This window comes from Lagenorhynchus albirostris, chromosome X (genome assembly GCF_949774975.1).
Source record: "Lagenorhynchus albirostris chromosome X, mLagAlb1.1, whole genome shotgun sequence".
NCBI classification, from domain to species: domain Eukaryota; kingdom Metazoa; phylum Chordata; class Mammalia; order Artiodactyla; family Delphinidae; genus Lagenorhynchus; species Lagenorhynchus albirostris.
In genome coordinates this window covers 83,719,000-83,737,656 of record NC_083116.1, presented here as the reverse complement: position 1 = coordinate 83,737,656, position 18,657 = coordinate 83,719,000, and the positions used below count along the sequence as shown (strand labels likewise).

Here is an 18,657-nt window from a genome sequence, read left to right as displayed (position 1 = left end):
CTAGAATTCATGGATATCCAGGTTTAAACCAATGCTAGAGATGCCCACTGACCTCCAGCCTCTCTCCAGTACCTCTCCTTCTCCCATTTACATTGCTGTCTTCCCCATCCACCCAATTCAAAATGGGTGAATTAAAAAGCCTGAGACTGAGCATTGGGAAGCAGTAGAGGTTAAGCACACACACGCACACTCTGGCATGTACTTGGCTATAAGACTGGGATATTAACTCTGAGGGTGCTTGCATGGATTAAATAAAGTCAGTATTGGGCTTATCACAGTGCTCCACCAATGTTAGATGATGGTGATGATGATAATGATGATTTATTCTCTCCAGTTGTGTTCTTCAGAGCCACCTTTGTCTTCAGCTACCTTTTTCATCAGTGGGCCTTCAGCTCCTACCCAGGGCAAAATAAGAATCTCAGTGATGTAGTGAGGAGTAAATGAGGTAATTTAAATGAGTAAATGACTAAAAAGTGCTTAGCAGTGCAGTAGGTACTCAGAATATGGTGGTCATTATTATTAGCTGCTTCTATAAAATGGAAAAAATTAATTAACTATAGAAAGCATTCTTTGTTCTGAAAATCAACAAAAAGTACTTCCTATGGATCAATCAACTATTGATTTCTAATACCTGTAGAGCAATACGGGATAGCTGGATATATGTTCCCATTACCCTAATGAGCAAAACTCAGACCATTAGTTTTCCAAGTATGGTCCCCAGAATAGCAGCATCAGCATAACCTGGGAACTTGCTAGAAATGAAAATTCTTAGGTCTCACCCACAACCTACTAAATCAGAAACCCTGGGGTTGGGGCCCTGCAATCTGTTTTTAACAAGATGTCCAGGTGATTCTAATGCACACTCAAATGTGAGAATCATGATATACTGGAGTTTTAAATGTTGTCACAAAATATTGATTCTGTGCAAGGCACTTTTTCACAAATACTGTGTATTTCTGATACTCTAAAATGAGAATGATAATATTGGCTGGAATTGTCCGGACTAATTTTAAAGCAAATTCATAATGCAAAAATAATTCCACAACAAATGGCCTTTTTGGTCACCATGGAATAGTGCCTCCTGCTTCATTCCTACTGGGGTCATTAGATGAGACTTCCCTGTTCAAAACTTGTGCAGGTTTAAAACAGGTTCTTACTCATATCTCTAGAACGTATTTCTGAGGATACTGAGGCTTGTCCCATGTTCTTTGGATCCAGATAAAATCAGGATAACTAAAAGGGGTGATATGGTATGTGATCTTGGCAAAGTTACTTAAGTTCTCTCTGCCTTAATTTCCTCATCTGTAAAATAAGGATAATGGCACATATAGGATTGTTGCAGGAATTAAATGTCTTTCTACAGGTAAAGTGTTTGGAAGAGTGACTATACACCATTCATATGTGTTGTTATTATTATTATTACAGCGATGTAGACTAATTTCAGCCCTAAGCTCTTTACCCAATTATTATGAATGGGAAAAACCTACTCCACTTTACCCTACCCCCACTACTATAACCCCTTGCCATCCAGGCACATTCAGGACCTTTATACAGGAGAGGAGTCAAAGATGAACACTTAGCAAAAAAAAAAATTAAAAAAAGAACAGATGAGGATATTATTCAGTTAACTTGTCAGTGAGGTAACAAATATTCATTGAGCATCTATTCTCTTCCAAGCAGTGGACTACATCTGAGAGTAAAATTGAACTGGATTCTGCCTTCACAAAAAAAGAAGTCTAGGGACTTCCCTGGTGGTCCAGTGGTTAAGATTCTGTGCTCCCAATGCAGGGGACATGGGTTTGATCCCTGGTCAGAGAACTAAGGTCCTGCATGCTGCATGGCATGGCCAAAAAAAAAAAAAAGAGGTCTAGTGGGAGAGACAGGTAAAGAAAAAGTAATCACACAAATGCACAACATACCCAATTAAAAATTGTGGTTATTGCTACTAAGGAAAATTGTTCTGCCAAATGTATAAGGGGGGAAAGGAACGTTCAACCAGAATTCCTGTACTTTGGCTTACAAAGCATTGTCCAGAGCAGGTGGCAAGTCCTGGTTGAGGAGATGAGGCTAGGGAAAATGTATGAAACATTTATGAAGGCCTTTCTTGTAGGTCACACTAAGAGGTTTTAGCTTTTATCTTGAGGGCAATAAGATACCTTTGAGAAATTTCTGATTTTGGAATAATCAATCCTAGCTGCAGTGCATGAGAGCAAAAGTAGAGACAGGGAGACTAATTAGGAGTTTATTTTGATAAGCTAGGTAAGAAATGATGTGAGTGGTTCCTATTACTAATATTACATATACATGCTACTTGAGTATCCTTTCTTTAAGCTGATGTGATTCAGGCAAGTGAGGGTTATGATAAGATGTTGATTTACAAACAATTCATCCAAGTTGTTTTATTCTTATTATAGAAATAGTAAAAATTTGTTATAGAAAATTTAGAAAACAAATATAAAAAAGGAAACAAACTTCCCATAATCCTTCAACTACCTACAACTTTAATTCGACACCCAACTCAAATATTTTTTTCCAATTATAAAAGTAATACATGCTCATTATAGAAAAATTTAAAAAACAAAATTGTCTTATAATTCTACTGCTATCCTTTTTTAATACTAAAATGTGTTTATTTCTGTGGTAAAAATATGTGGCATGTATGTTGAACAAAAATGAAATGATAGTGTAAGTGTACTTTTGTGTCATATTCTTACATTTAACATTATTATACAAATATTTTCCATGGTCAATGAGAGTATTGGAAAACCTTAAATTTGAATAACTCTGTAGTCATATGCATGCATTATAATTTAGCTACCCAACATCTTGTTGTGAACATTCAGATTCTTTCCAACTTTTTATTGTTATATTTAAATCTGGGATGAGATTCCTTTGTCCCCACCTCTGCTTTTTTGGTAATAGAGATATACTCATCCTTGCACTTGCTTACCTGGTAAACAATATGGGGAAGTACGTTGATCTCTGTGAGACAGCATCTCTAGCCTGGGAGTTCTGATCATTTTGCTGTAACCAACCAAGAAAACAGGTTGTTGAAAGTATGGAAACCATATTATACAGGGGATGGATTAAGCAATCAGGGATGTTTATGGGAGGGAAAAGAAGGTGAGACATTTCAGCGACCATGACATGGAAGAAGGAGTAGACTTGCTCTTTGTTTTTCCAGGGTCAGTCCCAGGATGCACAGGTAGAAATTTCAGAAAGCATACTTCAGTTCAACATAATAATAGCAAAAATTTGTATAGTGCTTAGTCTGTGCCAAGTTCTGTTCTAAGCATGTTATATGTATATGTATTAAATTACATAATCCTCTCAATATCCTATGAGATAGGTACTATTATTACTCCTATCTTACAGATGAGGACACCAAGGCCCAGCTATGTTAAATAACTTGTTCAGGGTCACACAGCTAGCAAGTGGTGAAAGCAGAATTTACACTGAGACATGTGGCTCTAAATTATTCCATTCCACCAACTTTTATTGAGTACTTGTTATATGATAAGTACTGTGCAAAGAGCTAAAAATATAAAGATAATTGAACTACTGATGATTGAACTCCTAACCTCAAGGAACTGACACTCAAATGAATGAAACTGCCATATAAAAAGATAGGTGTACTATAATGTGGTGAGTCTTATGAAATAATTATGTCAGCGTGCTATAAGGGCTAGAAGAGACCCCCTTAGCCCAAACTGGAGGTTCAAGGAAACCTTGCTGTAGAAGTGTGTTCAGAAACAGTATAAGGTTTCATCCAAGCTCAGTGGAAAACTTCCATGTTATATTAGCAATTCTGTCATGGGTATAGGAGGAGGCAGGATTGCTATACATTTATTTATTTGGGGGTTAGACCCTCCTTTAAACCAAAGTGTCTAATAAAGGAGCTCCTGAATTGGGAAGATAATTGGGTTCAATCATTGTTTGCTAAAGTTCAGTTATTTACATATCACCTTCATGATTTAGACCATATCTGAGTATTAGCTGTACTGTTATTTACTTAGTATGCTTTCTTAAATAAACTGACTTATTTTACTAAAAAATTGCATCGAAAATAACACTACCATAAGTAGAAAGCCAGTCTAACTCCCCATAAATAGAAGGCAACCATTAAAATACATGAATACTATTAGAAAATAGTTAACTCTGTACTGCCTCAGATAATCCTTCATAACACTAGGGGTATGCCTAAGACATGTTGAAAAATGCTGAATGAAATGATCTCTTCAGGCCCTTCCTACAACAACATTCTGTGCTTGGGTGACCAACTTTTGCCTCTAGTGTATGCCTCCAGTGTTTTATTTTCATCATATTTGTGTATATTTTCCCACCTGTTCTTCACATAGTCCTGATCATTTCAGCTATGTGTTTACACCATGTAAACAGGTGTAGTTGCCTATATCCCCATGACATACTATAGATTCACTTCCCAGATCAAACCATTTATCTCACTTTATGAAGTGAATTACCATTGCTAATCTGCCTGCCTTACACTTTTAAATTCACTACTAACCTGACCTGAAAAGGTAATGTCCTGTCATTGTGGCTTAATGGTAGGCTGCTACAACTATATTTGTGATATTGACTTGAGAGGAAAGAGCTACCACAATCCAGGGACATTTGGACAAACAAAGAGCAGAGGAAGGAAAGAATAAAGGTGCAATACCTCAATAGGTATGTTAGTGGAAAGGTTTTAAGAAAGCACTGAATACATACTCCCCATCTTCTTTCTTCTCTCCCTCTTACTTTCTCAGGGAAGTAATAAGACTACAATAGGCTGTAGGGTGAAAGCCATTCTCCCACTGGTTTGGGAGACAGTGGTAGATGGACACAACCCATCTGTTAGGAAAGTGAGAGCTACCTGTGGTAAGGCAAGGATGGTAATCATGAGTCTGCTTTGCAGGGGAGGGCTGCAGGGCCCTGATGCCTCTCTGAATCCAGCTCAATGATAAAGAAGTTCCTGTTCTATTTATACATTTCCTTTGACAATCTTGTATATTTATTTGTTTAATATGAAAGCAAGAATGCAAGTCTTTTTCTTGTATACTCAGTAGAATCCTTCCCTGACTCAGGAATATACATTTTTGGGACCAGGCCAAGGATGTTATTCCTTTCCTGCAGATGAGCCTGAGGATCCCAGTTTTTCTGCTTTGGCTTTGCTGTTAATTATAAAGCCTCTTCCCTCCTCCAATTTATAGGTGTGGTAGCATCTATGGTCTAAATAGTGTGAAAAGTCCACACACACATACACACACACACACACACACACACACACACACACACACACACACACACACACAAACCCCTAGTCAAGCTCTGCTCATAAAGTTAGCAGCCTGAGGTACAACTAAACTCGTGGATGGTAGCAGGCCTGCTAGAGCTTGCCCAGGATGGGGCTCTTCCAAGAGAATTTCAAAGCCTGGTCACCTGCTCCTGGCCCATTGGCCATTCCTAAAGTGAATTTAGTCATGCCTCTGAATGTCTCAAGCAAGCAGTTTAGTTATTAATTTTTATAAGTTATTCATATACACAAGTATGGGAGTTATGGGAAACATGGAGGCATGTTCCCAATATCTGTGTCCAGAAAGGGACGCAATCTAAAGCTAGTAGATTTAAGAGCTGCCATTGCTAAGAATAATAGTTATCCTATCTTGAGTGCTTTCTTTGTGTGAGGTACTGTGCTTTGTAGGCTATAATCTCATTGCGGGCAGATCCAGGACTTGTGGGGCCTGAAGTTTATACAACGTTGGGGATCCTCTTTAAGAAAAACACAGTTTGATCACTCTCAGTGTCTTGGAAAGGCCATTCAAATGAGGGGCCTCGAAGCTCAAACTTCATTAATTTCACTGTAAAGCCACCTCTGCATCTTTTTAAATCTTTTGACAATTCTGAGAAGTACTAGCGGTATACTTTTAAAAGAAATAGGTGAGGAAACTGACTTTTAGAGAACTAAGGTCACTTGCCCAAGGTTGTACAGTTTGTAAGCTAAGTCATTGTTTGTCTCCCACAATCTCTTTCCAGGTTTTCTCTTCTCAGCTAACTGAATTTCCTTCTCTAAAATATCCTTATCCTTTGCTGGCAGAACTTAGCACTGTCTTCTGGCATGTGTGAGGAACTTAACACTTGTTCAACATTAGCAGAGGGGCAAAAGGTCTCCTTTTAGCTGAGCTCACAGGGGGAATATTCCCTCTGGGGAACTGTAGAACAAGAAGAAAGCGGGTGAGGAGGACAATATTTTTCCTATTAGATCTGAGCTATGCGCTACTTTCAGCTACACTTTTGTTGTTCCATGAACAACAGTGACTTAAGAATGCAGGCTTTTCTGTTTATATACAACTTGATTTCCCCAGACCAGCTCTACGCTGTTGGGCCCCTATCTCCCCATGCTCTCCCTTCCCTTCCTCACTTCACCCTATTCTACCCCACCTTCCTCTCAGCCCCAGCTCCCCAAGACTTCTCTTTTGTTGTTGTTCTACTGGGAGCAGGGAGGGTGGAGTCCTCTTACTGAGGCTTTTCCTCCCCTCCCTCCAGCCCTCAGACTGGGCTCCACCCTACTAGTTTGTCAGCTGGCTTTCAAGAAAAGGAGGAGGAGAGGCAAGAGGATGAAGAGGAGGAAGAGGGAAAGGGAAAAACAGTGTTTCTTGGGCCCTGACACCTGGGTTATCTGCATATTTCTTAGCTGTTGTTCATTGGGTCCCTGCTTAATTTAACTCTTACATCCCTCATCTGACTCTGGTTATTAAGAGGAAAGCACAGGCTGCTACTTCAAGCAGGCAGTCTCAAGCCTTCGGGTTTGATAGAAGGAGTTGAAGGTATTGCAGGTCACTGTTTGGTTTATTTCTTAAGGAAGCTAATACAAAGGAGAGTCTGTGTTGCTTCCTGGAAGGAGAGGGAAACTGATCTCAATTTCTACTTCTCCATACGTGTTCCCCCATACCCTTTCCTGTGACTTACATGGACACTTGCTGATTATTGATGTGTCAAAAGGCAAAGAATATAAAGGAAAAGTCCTGCCTTTGCAATTAGCTGTGATATATAAAACATATATATATATATATATATATATATATATATATATATATATACTCAATAAGTGTATATATGTATACACATATGGCTTAGAACAGTTTGGCACATAGTTAATGGTCAATAACTATTATTATTGTTAATAATAATTCCTGGCACTCAGGTTACAGAGATGATAACATCTTGTGCCTAACTTCAGGGACTTTATAGTCTAGTGTGGGCAAGCAATTATATCAACAAATATGTGCCCTGAGGTAGAGAAGGGCACAGAGGAAGCGATGGTTAGTTCTGCCTGAAGGAATTAAGTAAGGAGGGGAGATGATCTTGAATTAGTCCTTTCAAGGAGGTAGACAGAGAGCTTAGGCCATTTGAGAAAGAGAAAGAAAAGTGAGCCAAAGCATAGAGGATGGAAATAACCTGGCATTCTCAAGGATATTTAATACAGGTAAGGCCCAGGAAATCAGCAAAAGCTCTGCTGCCTGAGAGGTAGGCAGGGTCCAGATCACAGCAGATTAAAGGATGAGTCCCAGAGTGTTGCCTTGGATGTTGGGGTACATGGTGATGTCATTCAGGTGAACTACAGGAGGAATAACCGAGTTTGGGGTGGAATAAGAAGAGATGAGACAATTAGAGATTCTGCCAGCAATATCAAGTGAGTGGGCATATATGTGTTGGGAAGTACTGGGCTGTGAACCTCAGTTTTCTTATTTTTAAAAGGGGGCTTGGGAATTCCCTGGTGGCCAAAAAAATAAAGGAGGGGCTTGGAGAATATAATAGCACCTATTCTCCAGGGTTGTTATCAGGAATAAATGAGAAATGATGAATGTAAAAACACCTGGCCTAGTAACTTGCCCATATTAGGTGCTGAATACACAGTAGCTATTATTATTTCTCCTGTCTCTCTGCTCCCTCCCTCTCTCTGCTTTGTTTCTTCTCTCTTCTTTCCTCCCCTTTAAAAGAACTGTGGTAGGAAAGAGGCACTGAAAAAGGCCTGTGGTTGCCTGTGACTTCCTGGCCTCCTATTAAATGGTTTAGAGAGGGACTTTCAAGCAAGGGCAAAGAAATCCTGGAAATGTGGCTGGTTTGCTATGGATTCAGCTCCGCAGGGATCTTCCACAATGCCTGGAAGAGAGGCCATCTCAGGGGTTTGAGGACTCTATTCTTAGAGGTCTGGTATTTGGGAGACTAAAAAGAATCTTTCAGTATTCACAGTTCCTTCATCTCCTCCTTCTTCCCCTCCCACCCTTTCACCCTCACCTTCTTCCCTTATATCTTGCTAGAAAATGCCCCCAGTTCCATTCTCCTTTGCTCTTTGTCTCCTCCCTGAGAAGATACTGTGACTTCGTTGTCCTTGCTAGTGTCACAGTGTTACCATGCAGAGCTAGGACTGTAAATATTTTTCAGTTGCCAGCTTTCTTGCTTTTCCCCTTCCCTATTCCTCCCTTCCTATACAGCCCCCACCCCCAATTCCCACATCCCTTTCACCCTCCCTCAGCTTAACACGCAAATGGATAGGTGACCAAACGGTGTGCTTGCAAGCCTCTTTAAGAATAAGGAACTGAATTTGTTTGAGTTGTACCTGCTGCTTCTGGAGACTGCCGCCAGGGAAAAGACCAGAGCTCTCCACACTGGGCCCCGCCCCACCCCCTCCCTTCTCCCTCCTTGGTCTCAGCGCCCCCCTTCTCCACCTCCTTCCACTCTTCACTCTCCTCTAGTGTCCGCCTGTTCCTTTTAAGTAACTCCACCCTCAGGATAGTCACACCACTTCTCTGGTTCTAGCCGGGCAGGAGGCAAGTCACCCCACCCACTCGGGTTGCCTAGCTAGCACTGTCGGTACTGACCCTCATGAACGTGAGGTCCCCAGTGGGGCAGCTAGGTGCACCCAAGAAACCTCACTCTAGAGTACCCGCACAAGTTCTTGACGTTTTTTGCTGAAGCCCCTGTCCTAGACTGGGGTGCCCCTATGTGTTTCCACCAATCGTAGGCATTTGCCCCTCCCTTCTTTCTTTTTAGGAAGGCTTTGGAGTGTGCAGCAGCAACAACGGCAGTAAAGGGATCCTTTTGTGGTATATTCTCCTGGGTTCCTGTCTTGAAGGAGTCCTCCGCCTCAACTTTGTATTCAAGTAGTGCTTTGGGGTTTGGGCTGGTTTTCTTAGCTCTTAGCCCCGGCACTCTCCTCAAGGGTGTGTGGAGTTCAGAGGATGGGTGGAGAGTGGGTTTGGCCGGAACTGAATTGGTAGAGGTGAAAGGGGAACGGAGGATCCTCAACCTTGGCCACTTGGGCCCAGCGAACCCACTTTATTTTTAGCCGAGGAAAAGAGCTAAAAGAGCATTGCAGCAAGGGGAAGATTCTTTTTAGGAAGTCGGTTTTTCTGGCTCCCCAATTTGGGGTTGGATGCTTGAGAGCTTTGTTTCCCTTGTTTCGAGGGTGGTCCAGCTGGGTCTGAATCGACTCTGTCGGCTCTGGCCCTCCTCCTCATTTCCAGCCAGGAGAAAAAGAGGAGGTGGGGGGCCGAGAAAGAGAAGGCAAGAGCGAGCCGCCTGGCGCGCTGTCAGACAGGGGCGGGTGTGAGGGAAACAGCTGTCTTGCGATCAGGAGTATGAGCCTCTCAGAGGACCGCATGAGCTCCGGACACTTCAGGAGTCTCCAGCTAGTGACATGGGCGGTAAGTGACTCCGGAATTAGAACCCACCCAATCCCATCTCCTCCCTCTAGATTCTATCCCCCATCCCACCCCCACTCCTCACTTCTATAGGTTTTAGTAGAGGGAGTGCGGCGGGGGCGGTGGGGAGAGAAGGGTACAAACATTATGTGGAATTAAATGAAACTCAAGGGAAAATGACTTTGCTAAAGGGCTGAGCAAAGGGGGGTTCGGAATGGGAGGAGTACTTTGGGGATCCTCGTAGGAGAAATGAAGAGGGGCACGAATGGATGGATTTGTTTAATTTAATCCGCCCTGGTTTGGTGCTTTCATTTTTCCTTCAGGGGTAAGGTTTGTCTTGACTTAACCCCACACAGCCAAAGTTGCTACCAGAGAGAACGGGATTCGGAAGGCCAACGTTCCAAGGTAACCCCCCTAAATAGTAGCAGGTACCTAGATATGCTTCTAAAAGGAAGAAGAGTAGGGGCTTAATGTTTGAGCCGAGGCTATTGAAAGGCGAGGCCCTGAAGGCAGCCGCCAGGGAGGAGCTGCTTTGGGCGTGCCGGCTCTTTAAGGAGGGGCTGGGCATGGTTGGAGGAGAAAGCATAGGCCCTGCCCTGGCTCTTTAAAACGTGGCTAAGGCGGTTGGTTTGTCTGTGTAGGTGGAAGATTGGGCCGAATTGCTGGGATTGCTGGAGAGTATCGATTTGCAATGGTCACTTAGGAGAGCTGCCTTTTTGTGGGCTTTTTATGTTTAACTCTAAGAATTTGGGGGAAAATAAATCACAAAATAAATAAAACTTATTCTTTGGAAAAATAAATACAAACAGATGGTCAAGGGAACGATCCTTTATTTCCTTTTGTTCTGTCTACATTGTAAAGAAAAGCGTTTATTAAGCAGCAGTCTGATGGCACTCAATGTGATAATAACTAGGCAAAGAGAATAATCTCCAAATTTGAATTTGAAGCTGATGGAGACTATGATGGTTGGGGTAACAGGCAGATCTGCTTTGAAATCCTAATGCCACCACTTACTAGCCGTGTGATCCTAGGCATTGCTTTTCTCTACTAGAGAATGTGGAGTAATAATCTTAAAGATATTTGGGTAGATTAAATACCTTAGTGTATGTGACAGAGGCTGCCACTCCATGTATATCTTAGTTTCACTTCCTTTTCCTGCTCTGTTTGAGACTCTTTCTTTGGAGCACCGCTGATAGAATTAGTGTTTTGCTGTCCTTAAAACACCTTCCAGGGGGTGAAAGGAGACCTTGGAATATTGAATTAGCTTGCCCAAAGTCTGAAGCTAGAACATAGGTTTTGCTTGCTACTGGTTTAACATTGTTCCCACTGGACTTTAGCACCTCTGAGAGAAAGGGACACTAGCCTGCCTTTCCCCTCATTCTTTGGACAACTTAACTAGGATGATATAACCAACAGGACCTTTGGACAACAGAAATCAGTGACTTACAAATGACCTCATCCCATTCTTCAGATTTTTGGGGGGCACCCTTATATATGAAGGTTTTTAATTTTTGGTGACTGTTGGGAACACAGAGAATGGGCTGGAAACAGTGTCTTCAGGTTGGTTTGGGGGGCAGACAGGCAGAAAACATAGGAAGGGAAGAAATATAAACTCAAAAGTAAAAGTGATAGGTGAATCTAGTCCATCCTCAAGACCGGACTAGTTAATGGCTCTATTTTCAGAGCTCTGGGGAGCCATAGGTACCTCTCATTAGGGCTTTCAGGATACATTCGAAAGAAAACTGGGGAAAAAACATGAACTAGATTACCACCACCATTGCTTCAACTCCCCCCAACCCCTATCATCCTAGTATATGCATTTCTGAAATGGGGCCCTTGTTGGTTCAGTTAATTGAATTCCAATAACCAAGTCACCAAGCCTAGTCTAGTCATCTTTCATCTCTCCAGATTGTGTGTATCTGGTGGTGAGGGAGATCAACCTTTTCTCATTCTGGCAGGGGCATTATTATTATGTAACACATTTATATATTCACCCTCGCCTTGAGTCAGTTCTAGTTTATTGTCTCACTTACACTGATGAATAATAAGATTGCCTTTGGATATATAATTCATTTAGCAAATATGTGTTGGCATACTGTGTCAGGCACTGATAAAATTGTTAAAAACTCATTTTCTATTCCTCCATCTTAAATGACTTCTTTTTGCCCACCCTCCCATTTAAACCTCAATCTTCCTTCAAGTCCTATTTTAGTCCTTAGTCCCCACATAAAGCTTTCCTTATCTTCTCAGCTATTCCTTAGAAATTGTACATCATTGTCTGTTCTGCTCAGTGGATACTTATAAGTGAACTGCTTTGTAATGTACTTGTTTTTATGATTTTTTCCTTAAAACAGTATTTATAATATTCCTCTCATTATTAACCCCAAATCAAATGCCATTTGTATGAAAATTTACCTGATCCTTGCATATAGAAATAAACTCTTTTGAGTTTCCGTATCACTTTACCCACATTATCTGGAACCTACACAACTCTCTTCCCTGTATTTTGGTCATTTCTGTACATATCTAAGCCCTTACCCCATTTCTAGACAGAAAGGTGCTTGAGGATATTACTATGATTGTATCTTCAAAGTACTTACCCAATTAACTTTCCCATGTAAACACGGGGTACATATATTATAGATGATCTTCTAAGATTTAGCTCCAAAATGTCATGTTTTTGTCAGTGAAGGAAAACTTGATTGGGATGATTGACCTAGATGATCATCTAGTACAGTTGTCATCTCATTACTAAGTAGAGTGTGAATGAATAACATTGTCATATCAGGTTCATTAGTTTATCCAAAGATGATGTGAACCCTTGTCTGATGTACTTTCTGATTCTCATATAATAATGTGTTCAATTCAGGTTGTATACCTGAAGTTGGGTTTTTGTTGTATTTATTGTCCCCAACTCAGCTTTATCATCTAGCCTCAGTTTTCTCACATCTAAAATAATACAGTATTTGTGATTATAAATAATGTAAGTAAAACATTGGACTCCGTACCTAACTTCTAATACTTATTTCTTAAGTGGAGGGTCTCATCATTTTGTTACTTAGAGTAGTTTATTTTATTTAAACATTGTTTGGTTTTTGGAAAAAAGGAAGGTAATTCAGTGAGACAGCAAGCTGGATTTAAAAGTCTGTAACAAGCTTGACGCTTTGTATAAAAAATTAAAGATATCTGTGTACTTAGACAAAATAGATGTAATGTGGGCAAAGCAAACTCTGGAAGTATTAAACACTTTAAATTAAGGAGCTATAACCTAACTCTAGAGCCAAATCCAGGTATTTGATACCAATCCAGGTATCAAATCATTAGCATTTTGATATTTTGCTGTAACCTCAAACTCATCATTTCTAAAAGAGAACCCATCATTACCCCTAGACTATTCCCCCACCTCTCATTCAAGACTTCTCCTTTTCATTTACCTGGTCCCGCAATTTACCATCATCATAATCTTGGTGAAGTCACTTAAACTCTGAACTTGAGTTTTTTCATCTTTGCACTGAGGATAATAATAGAAACTACCTGATAGGGTTGCGGTAAGGAATAAATGTGCTAATTTTGTAAAGCACTTAGAAGAATGCATGATAGTGTAGTAAGAAATGCGGAAACATAGTTGTTGTGGTTCCCATATTCCATGCTCAAAATGCTGGCATCAACCTCTTCCTCAGTTTCCCTGTCTACTTGGTTGCCAAGGGCTATGTGTTTTTTTCCCCTTTGTATCTGGCATCAGTTCCTTTCTTTTTATTCTAATTACCACCACTTTAATTTAGTCCAGAGGTATAACCAATTAGCCTACAGACCAAATACAGCCTACGCATGTGTTTCGTTCCCCCTAAATTGATAAAACTTTCATTTAAAAATGAATTTTAAATTAATAATGCATTATACATCCCTCAAAATTTGAAATATACAAAGTGATATACAATGAAGAGTCTCCCTCCTAGTCTTGTCCCCTAGTTGCCTCAGGCAACTAAAGTTATCTGTTTATTGGAAATTCTTCCACAGACTTTTTTTTTTTTTTGCGGTATGTGGGCCTCTCACTGTTGTGGCCTCTCCCGTTGCGGAGCACAGGCTCCGGACGTGCAGGCTCAGTGGCCATGGCCCACGGGCCCAGCCACTCCGTGGCATGTGGGATCTTCCCGGACCGGGGCACGAACCCGTGTCCCCTGCATCAGCAGGTGGACTCTCAACCACTGCGCCACCAGGGAAGCCCCTTCCACAGGCATTTTATGCATATCAAACAAATGAGTATTTTTTCTCCCCCTTTCCTTTTATACACGGATAGTAACACTCTCTGCATATTGTTCTACACCTTGCTTTGTCTACTTAAAAATATACTTTGGAGACCTTTCCATATTTTTATGTAAATAAATATCTCATTCTCTTGTGTGACTGCATAGTTTCTCACTACATGGATGAGCCACAATTTATTTAAACAGTTTTCTATTGAATGCCATTTAAGATATTTACAAACTTTTGCAGTGTTGTTTGTAATAACAATAAAAACTTTATAAGTATGTGTATTAGTCTGCTAGGGCTGCCATAACAAAACACTATATAGACTGGGTCGCTTAAACAACAGAAATTTATTTTCTTACAGTTCTGGGGGCTGGAAGTCAAAGATCAGGGTACCAGCATGATCAGGCTCTGGTGAGGGCCCTCTTCCTGGCTTTCAGATGGCTGCCTTCTCCCTGTGTGCTCATATGACCTCTTCTTTGTGCTCCTGGAGAAAGAGAGTGAGCTCCCTGATGTCTCTTCTTATAAGGACACTAATCCCATTGGAGGAAGACCCTACCCTTATGACCTCATTTAACCTTAATTACTTCCATAAAAACCTTATCTCCAAATACAGTCACACTGGGGGTTGGGAGCTCAACATATGAATTTGGGGAGAGACACAATTCAGTCTGTAGCAGTAGGTCAATTTGCCCAGACCCACACTTTTAAAAAATGGTTGATTGCCAACATTTGAAAAATCATACTTTGAAGGGTGTTGCCAACCTGCGCTTCAGAGGGGAAAGTTATTTCCACCTGGAGTATACCTAAATGTTAGATTGGCCTCAGATTGACAGAATTGTCAATTTATTAATGAAGCATGGCTTGTTTTGAACAAGACAAGCTGGATCAAGCATTTGAAGATGCTTTTGAAGTACTGAGGCAACATTCAACTGGTGATCTTCAGTACTCCTCAGATTACAAAAATTACCTGGCTTTCATCAACCACTGTTCTCATGTCAGAGGAAATTCCAACAGCTATGGTGTGCTGCCCACAGAGGAACCGGTCTACAATTGGAGAACAGTAATAAACAGTGCTGTGGACCTCTATTTTGAAAGAAATATACATCAGTTTCTGTAGAACATCCCTGAAAACCAGCTGGTGCAACCTACTCTTCTCCAGCAAAAGGGAGGAAAAGGCAGGAAGAAGCTCTGACTGTTTGAATACCTTCATGAATCCCTGTGTAATCCCGAGATGGGTCTTGTATTCAATGGATAGATCAAACCAAAGGCATCTTTCAGTTTGTATCAAAAAACAAAGAAAAACTTGCCCAAATTTGGGGGAAAAGAAAAGGCAACCAGAAGACCATGACTTACCAGAAAATGGCCAGAGCACTGAGGAATTATGGAAGAAGTGGGGAAGTCATCAAAATCCGAGAAAGTTAACTTACCAATTCAGTAAGGCCATTCTCCAAAGACTGTCTCCATCTCATTTCTTGGAAGAAGAGATCTTCTACTCACAGTACGTTCAACCTGATCAAGGATACCTCAGTTTAAATAACTGGAATGCATATTATAATTATACATTCGCCACTTACCATGATCTAAGTCACCCTGATTGCTAAATATACTCTTATATATCAAAATTTTCTGGCATCAGAAATCCCTACAAGTTTTAGGATTTTTCTCTGAAAGCAAATACTGAAAAACAAAACCAAAAAAACCCAAACTTAATTATTGCTATCTTTTATGAAGTAGCATATAATCTATACTAACTTGGTGAAAAATTTTGCCAGTGAACAACTTTAAAATGATCAAGTCCCATTTGAAAATATAGACTAAATGTCCTTCCTTTTACTATTGTCTATGTAATACTTCCTTCTAGATTAATAATGCTAGTGGAGAGGCTTTGATTTACATATTGATGTAAACATTATTTTCCTGTCATACACACAGACAAAAAAAATCATTCTAACATGTATCCAACAGCTTTTGCAACAAAACAAAAAATGATTGCCTGTGATAGTGTTCCTGCTAAATTACATTCATGGCTTTAAAAATTTTAGTGACTAAAACTAGAACTACTATATGATCCAGCAATTCCACTCCTGGGTATACATCCAAAGAAAATGAAAACACTAATTTTAAAAGATATATGCACCCCAATGTTCACAGCTGCATTTTTTTTTTTGGCCACACTGCTCAGCTTGCAGGATCTCAGTTCCCCAACCAGGGATTGAACCCAGGTCTCTGCAGTGAAAGTGCAGAATCCTAACCACTAGACTACCAGGGAACTCCCATAGCAGCATTATTTATAATAGCCAAGGTATGGAAGCAACCTAAGTGTCCACCAACAGATGAATGGATAAAGAAGACGTGGTATATGTACACAATGGAGTACTACGCAGCCATAAAAAAGAGTGAAATTTTGTCATTTGCAACAACATGGATGGACCTGGAGGGTATTATGCTTAGTGAAATAAGTCAGGGAGAGAAAGACAAATACTGTATGTTATCATTTATATGTGGAATCTAAAAATTGAAACAAACGAATATAACAAAATAGAAACAGGCTTAAAGATATAGAGAACAAATTAGTTACCAGTGAGGGGAAGGAAGGAGGGAGAGGGCAAGATAGGGGTGGAGGATTAAATGGTACAGACTACTATGTATAAAATAAATAAGATACAAGTATGTAATGTACAGCACAAGGAATATAGCCAATATTTTATAATAGTTTTGAATAGAGTATAATCTAGAAAAATATTGAATCACTATGTAGTACACCTAAAACTAATATAATATTGTACATCTGAAACTAATATTGTAAATCAACTATATTTCTATAAAATAAATAAATAAAAAGTAAAAACTTAAAAAAAATTAAAAATCATACTTTACTTAAAACTCTAGAATTCCAGCTTCTCTTAAATAATCAGAAGATACCAACCCATATTCCCTCTTGTCAACAATTGCCTGGAGTTGGTGAACTGCTTCCTCCTTTCCCTTTTAGACAGGACATGTGTTCTCAGTTCACCATATTTCCTATCTGGCCTAGGTGATCTTAACCTGCCTGACCCCTCTAGGTATTGAGTTTGTGACACCTATGTAAGCTCTTACCATGATACACATAAAGTATTCCAATAGTTTCTAGTTCTACCTTGGTTCTTTGGCCTTCTCTATTCTGTAGACCACTACCTGAATATGTTCTCTAAAACACATTTTAAAAATTATGCCACTTTCCTTTGCTCCACAATCATTTACTGGGTGCCTACAAAGTTCCAGGCATTATGCTAGAAGCTGGGGTTAGAGTAGTGAACAATTTAGATGGGACCCTTGCCTTCACAGAGTGTATAGTCTACTCTTCCTCTCTTCTGGATTTCCTTTCTGTCTCTTCTTGACCAAGCTTAGTTCCTCAAGGCTGACCTCACCACAGACCATTTCTTTGGAATTTTTTCTGACTATTCTACTTTCAGTTATCTCCTCTTGTAATTAGTGTTCCTACCTTCAAATCATAATTAATCACTTTAGCATCTATTATCTTGTAATATTTAGTTGTTATTGTTTTATGCATAGTTATATCTCACTACATAGACTTGGCAGCTCAGATCTCTACAGGGCCCAATAAAATGACAGAAGCATGTCCTGTATAAAGGGGGCAGCCATTTATCAACTCCAGGTAATTTTTCTCTTGTGCCAATGTAGATTCCATGTTGTAAGATCTCTCAACTTTTTCAGAAAAGCAAGAAATGGAATTTTTTAAAAAATATTTATTTATTTATTTGGCTGTGTCGGGTCTTAGTTGTGGCATGTGGGATCTTTTGTTTTGGTGTGCAGGCTCTTAGTTGCGGTGTGTGGGCTTCTCTCTAGTTGTGGCACATGGGCTCAGTAGTTGCAGCGCACAGGCTCCAGAGCACGAGGGCTCAGTAGCTGTGGCACGTGGGCTCTCTAGTTGTGGCGCACGGGCTCTAGAGCGTGTGGGCTTAGTTGCCCTGAGGCATGTGGGATCTTAGTTCCCTGACCAGGGATCTTACCCATGTCCCCTGCATTGGAAAGTAGATTATTAACCACTGGGCCACCAGGGAGGTCCCAAGAAATGGAGTTTTTTAAAAAAGAAATCTGCTTTTAAAGGAGAATGTAAAAAAAGAGAAAAGAATATATATATATATAAAGAATATATATATAATATATATATATATAACTGAATTAGTTTGCTGTACACCTGAAACTAACACATTGTAAATCAACTATATTTCAATAAAAAAATTAAAAATAAATAAATAAATAAATATAAGGGTGAGGGAAAATAAAAGATTATCAGCTAATTTGATTTTATTTTTTTAACATCACAGTGAGAACCAGGCCAGCATCTGCAGTGGGCTGCCAATTTTCTCTATCTGACCTACACTGCAAAACTCCCAGAATGTAGAGACCAGGTGGAAGCTTGGTACTATCTGCTCCCCCTCTTGTATATATACACACAGTATCTACTACAGCGTTGGCTATTTAATAAGTTATCTATAAAGACTTGGTTATCATCAGTAAGTTCCTCTTTAAGTCAACTGTAATCTCCAATAATAATATAGCAGTTCTGTTTTCTCCTAATACCTAACATGTGCCTTTGAAGGCAATTATCAGGACAGCCTTCCTTTCCCTTACTTCCTTTTTTCCAAATGTAACCATCCAAATTCCTTGACCTAGCTCCATGTTTTTTCTTTTAAAAAAAATT

At 40.0% G+C, this 18,657-nt stretch overlaps 1 protein-coding gene and 1 pseudogene across 3 annotated transcripts in view; both read left to right on the top strand.

Moving 5' to 3' along the window:
- KLF8 (KLF transcription factor 8) overlaps nt 1-18,657 on the top strand; it is a 153,662-nt gene that overhangs the window by 79,420 nt on the left and 55,585 nt on the right. Inside the window, exons 1-2 of one of the 3 annotated variants that reach the window (XM_060137580.1) lie at nt 9,682-9,704; nt 10,025-10,106. The exons of 1 other annotated variant lie outside the window; for it this stretch is intronic. Coding sequence is in view for 1 of the 2 variants with exons in the window: in XM_060137579.1 (XP_059993562.1) it covers nt 9,698-9,704 (7 nt within the window). In the remaining variant the exon portion in view is untranslated. Of the gene's footprint in view, nt 1-9,406; nt 9,705-10,024; nt 10,107-18,657 lie in introns of those variants that run through there. One more of the 3 variants, XM_060137579.1, reaches the window with a different exon arrangement.
- On the top strand, nt 14,809-15,553 carry LOC132514103 (transcription factor Spi-C-like; annotated as a pseudogene).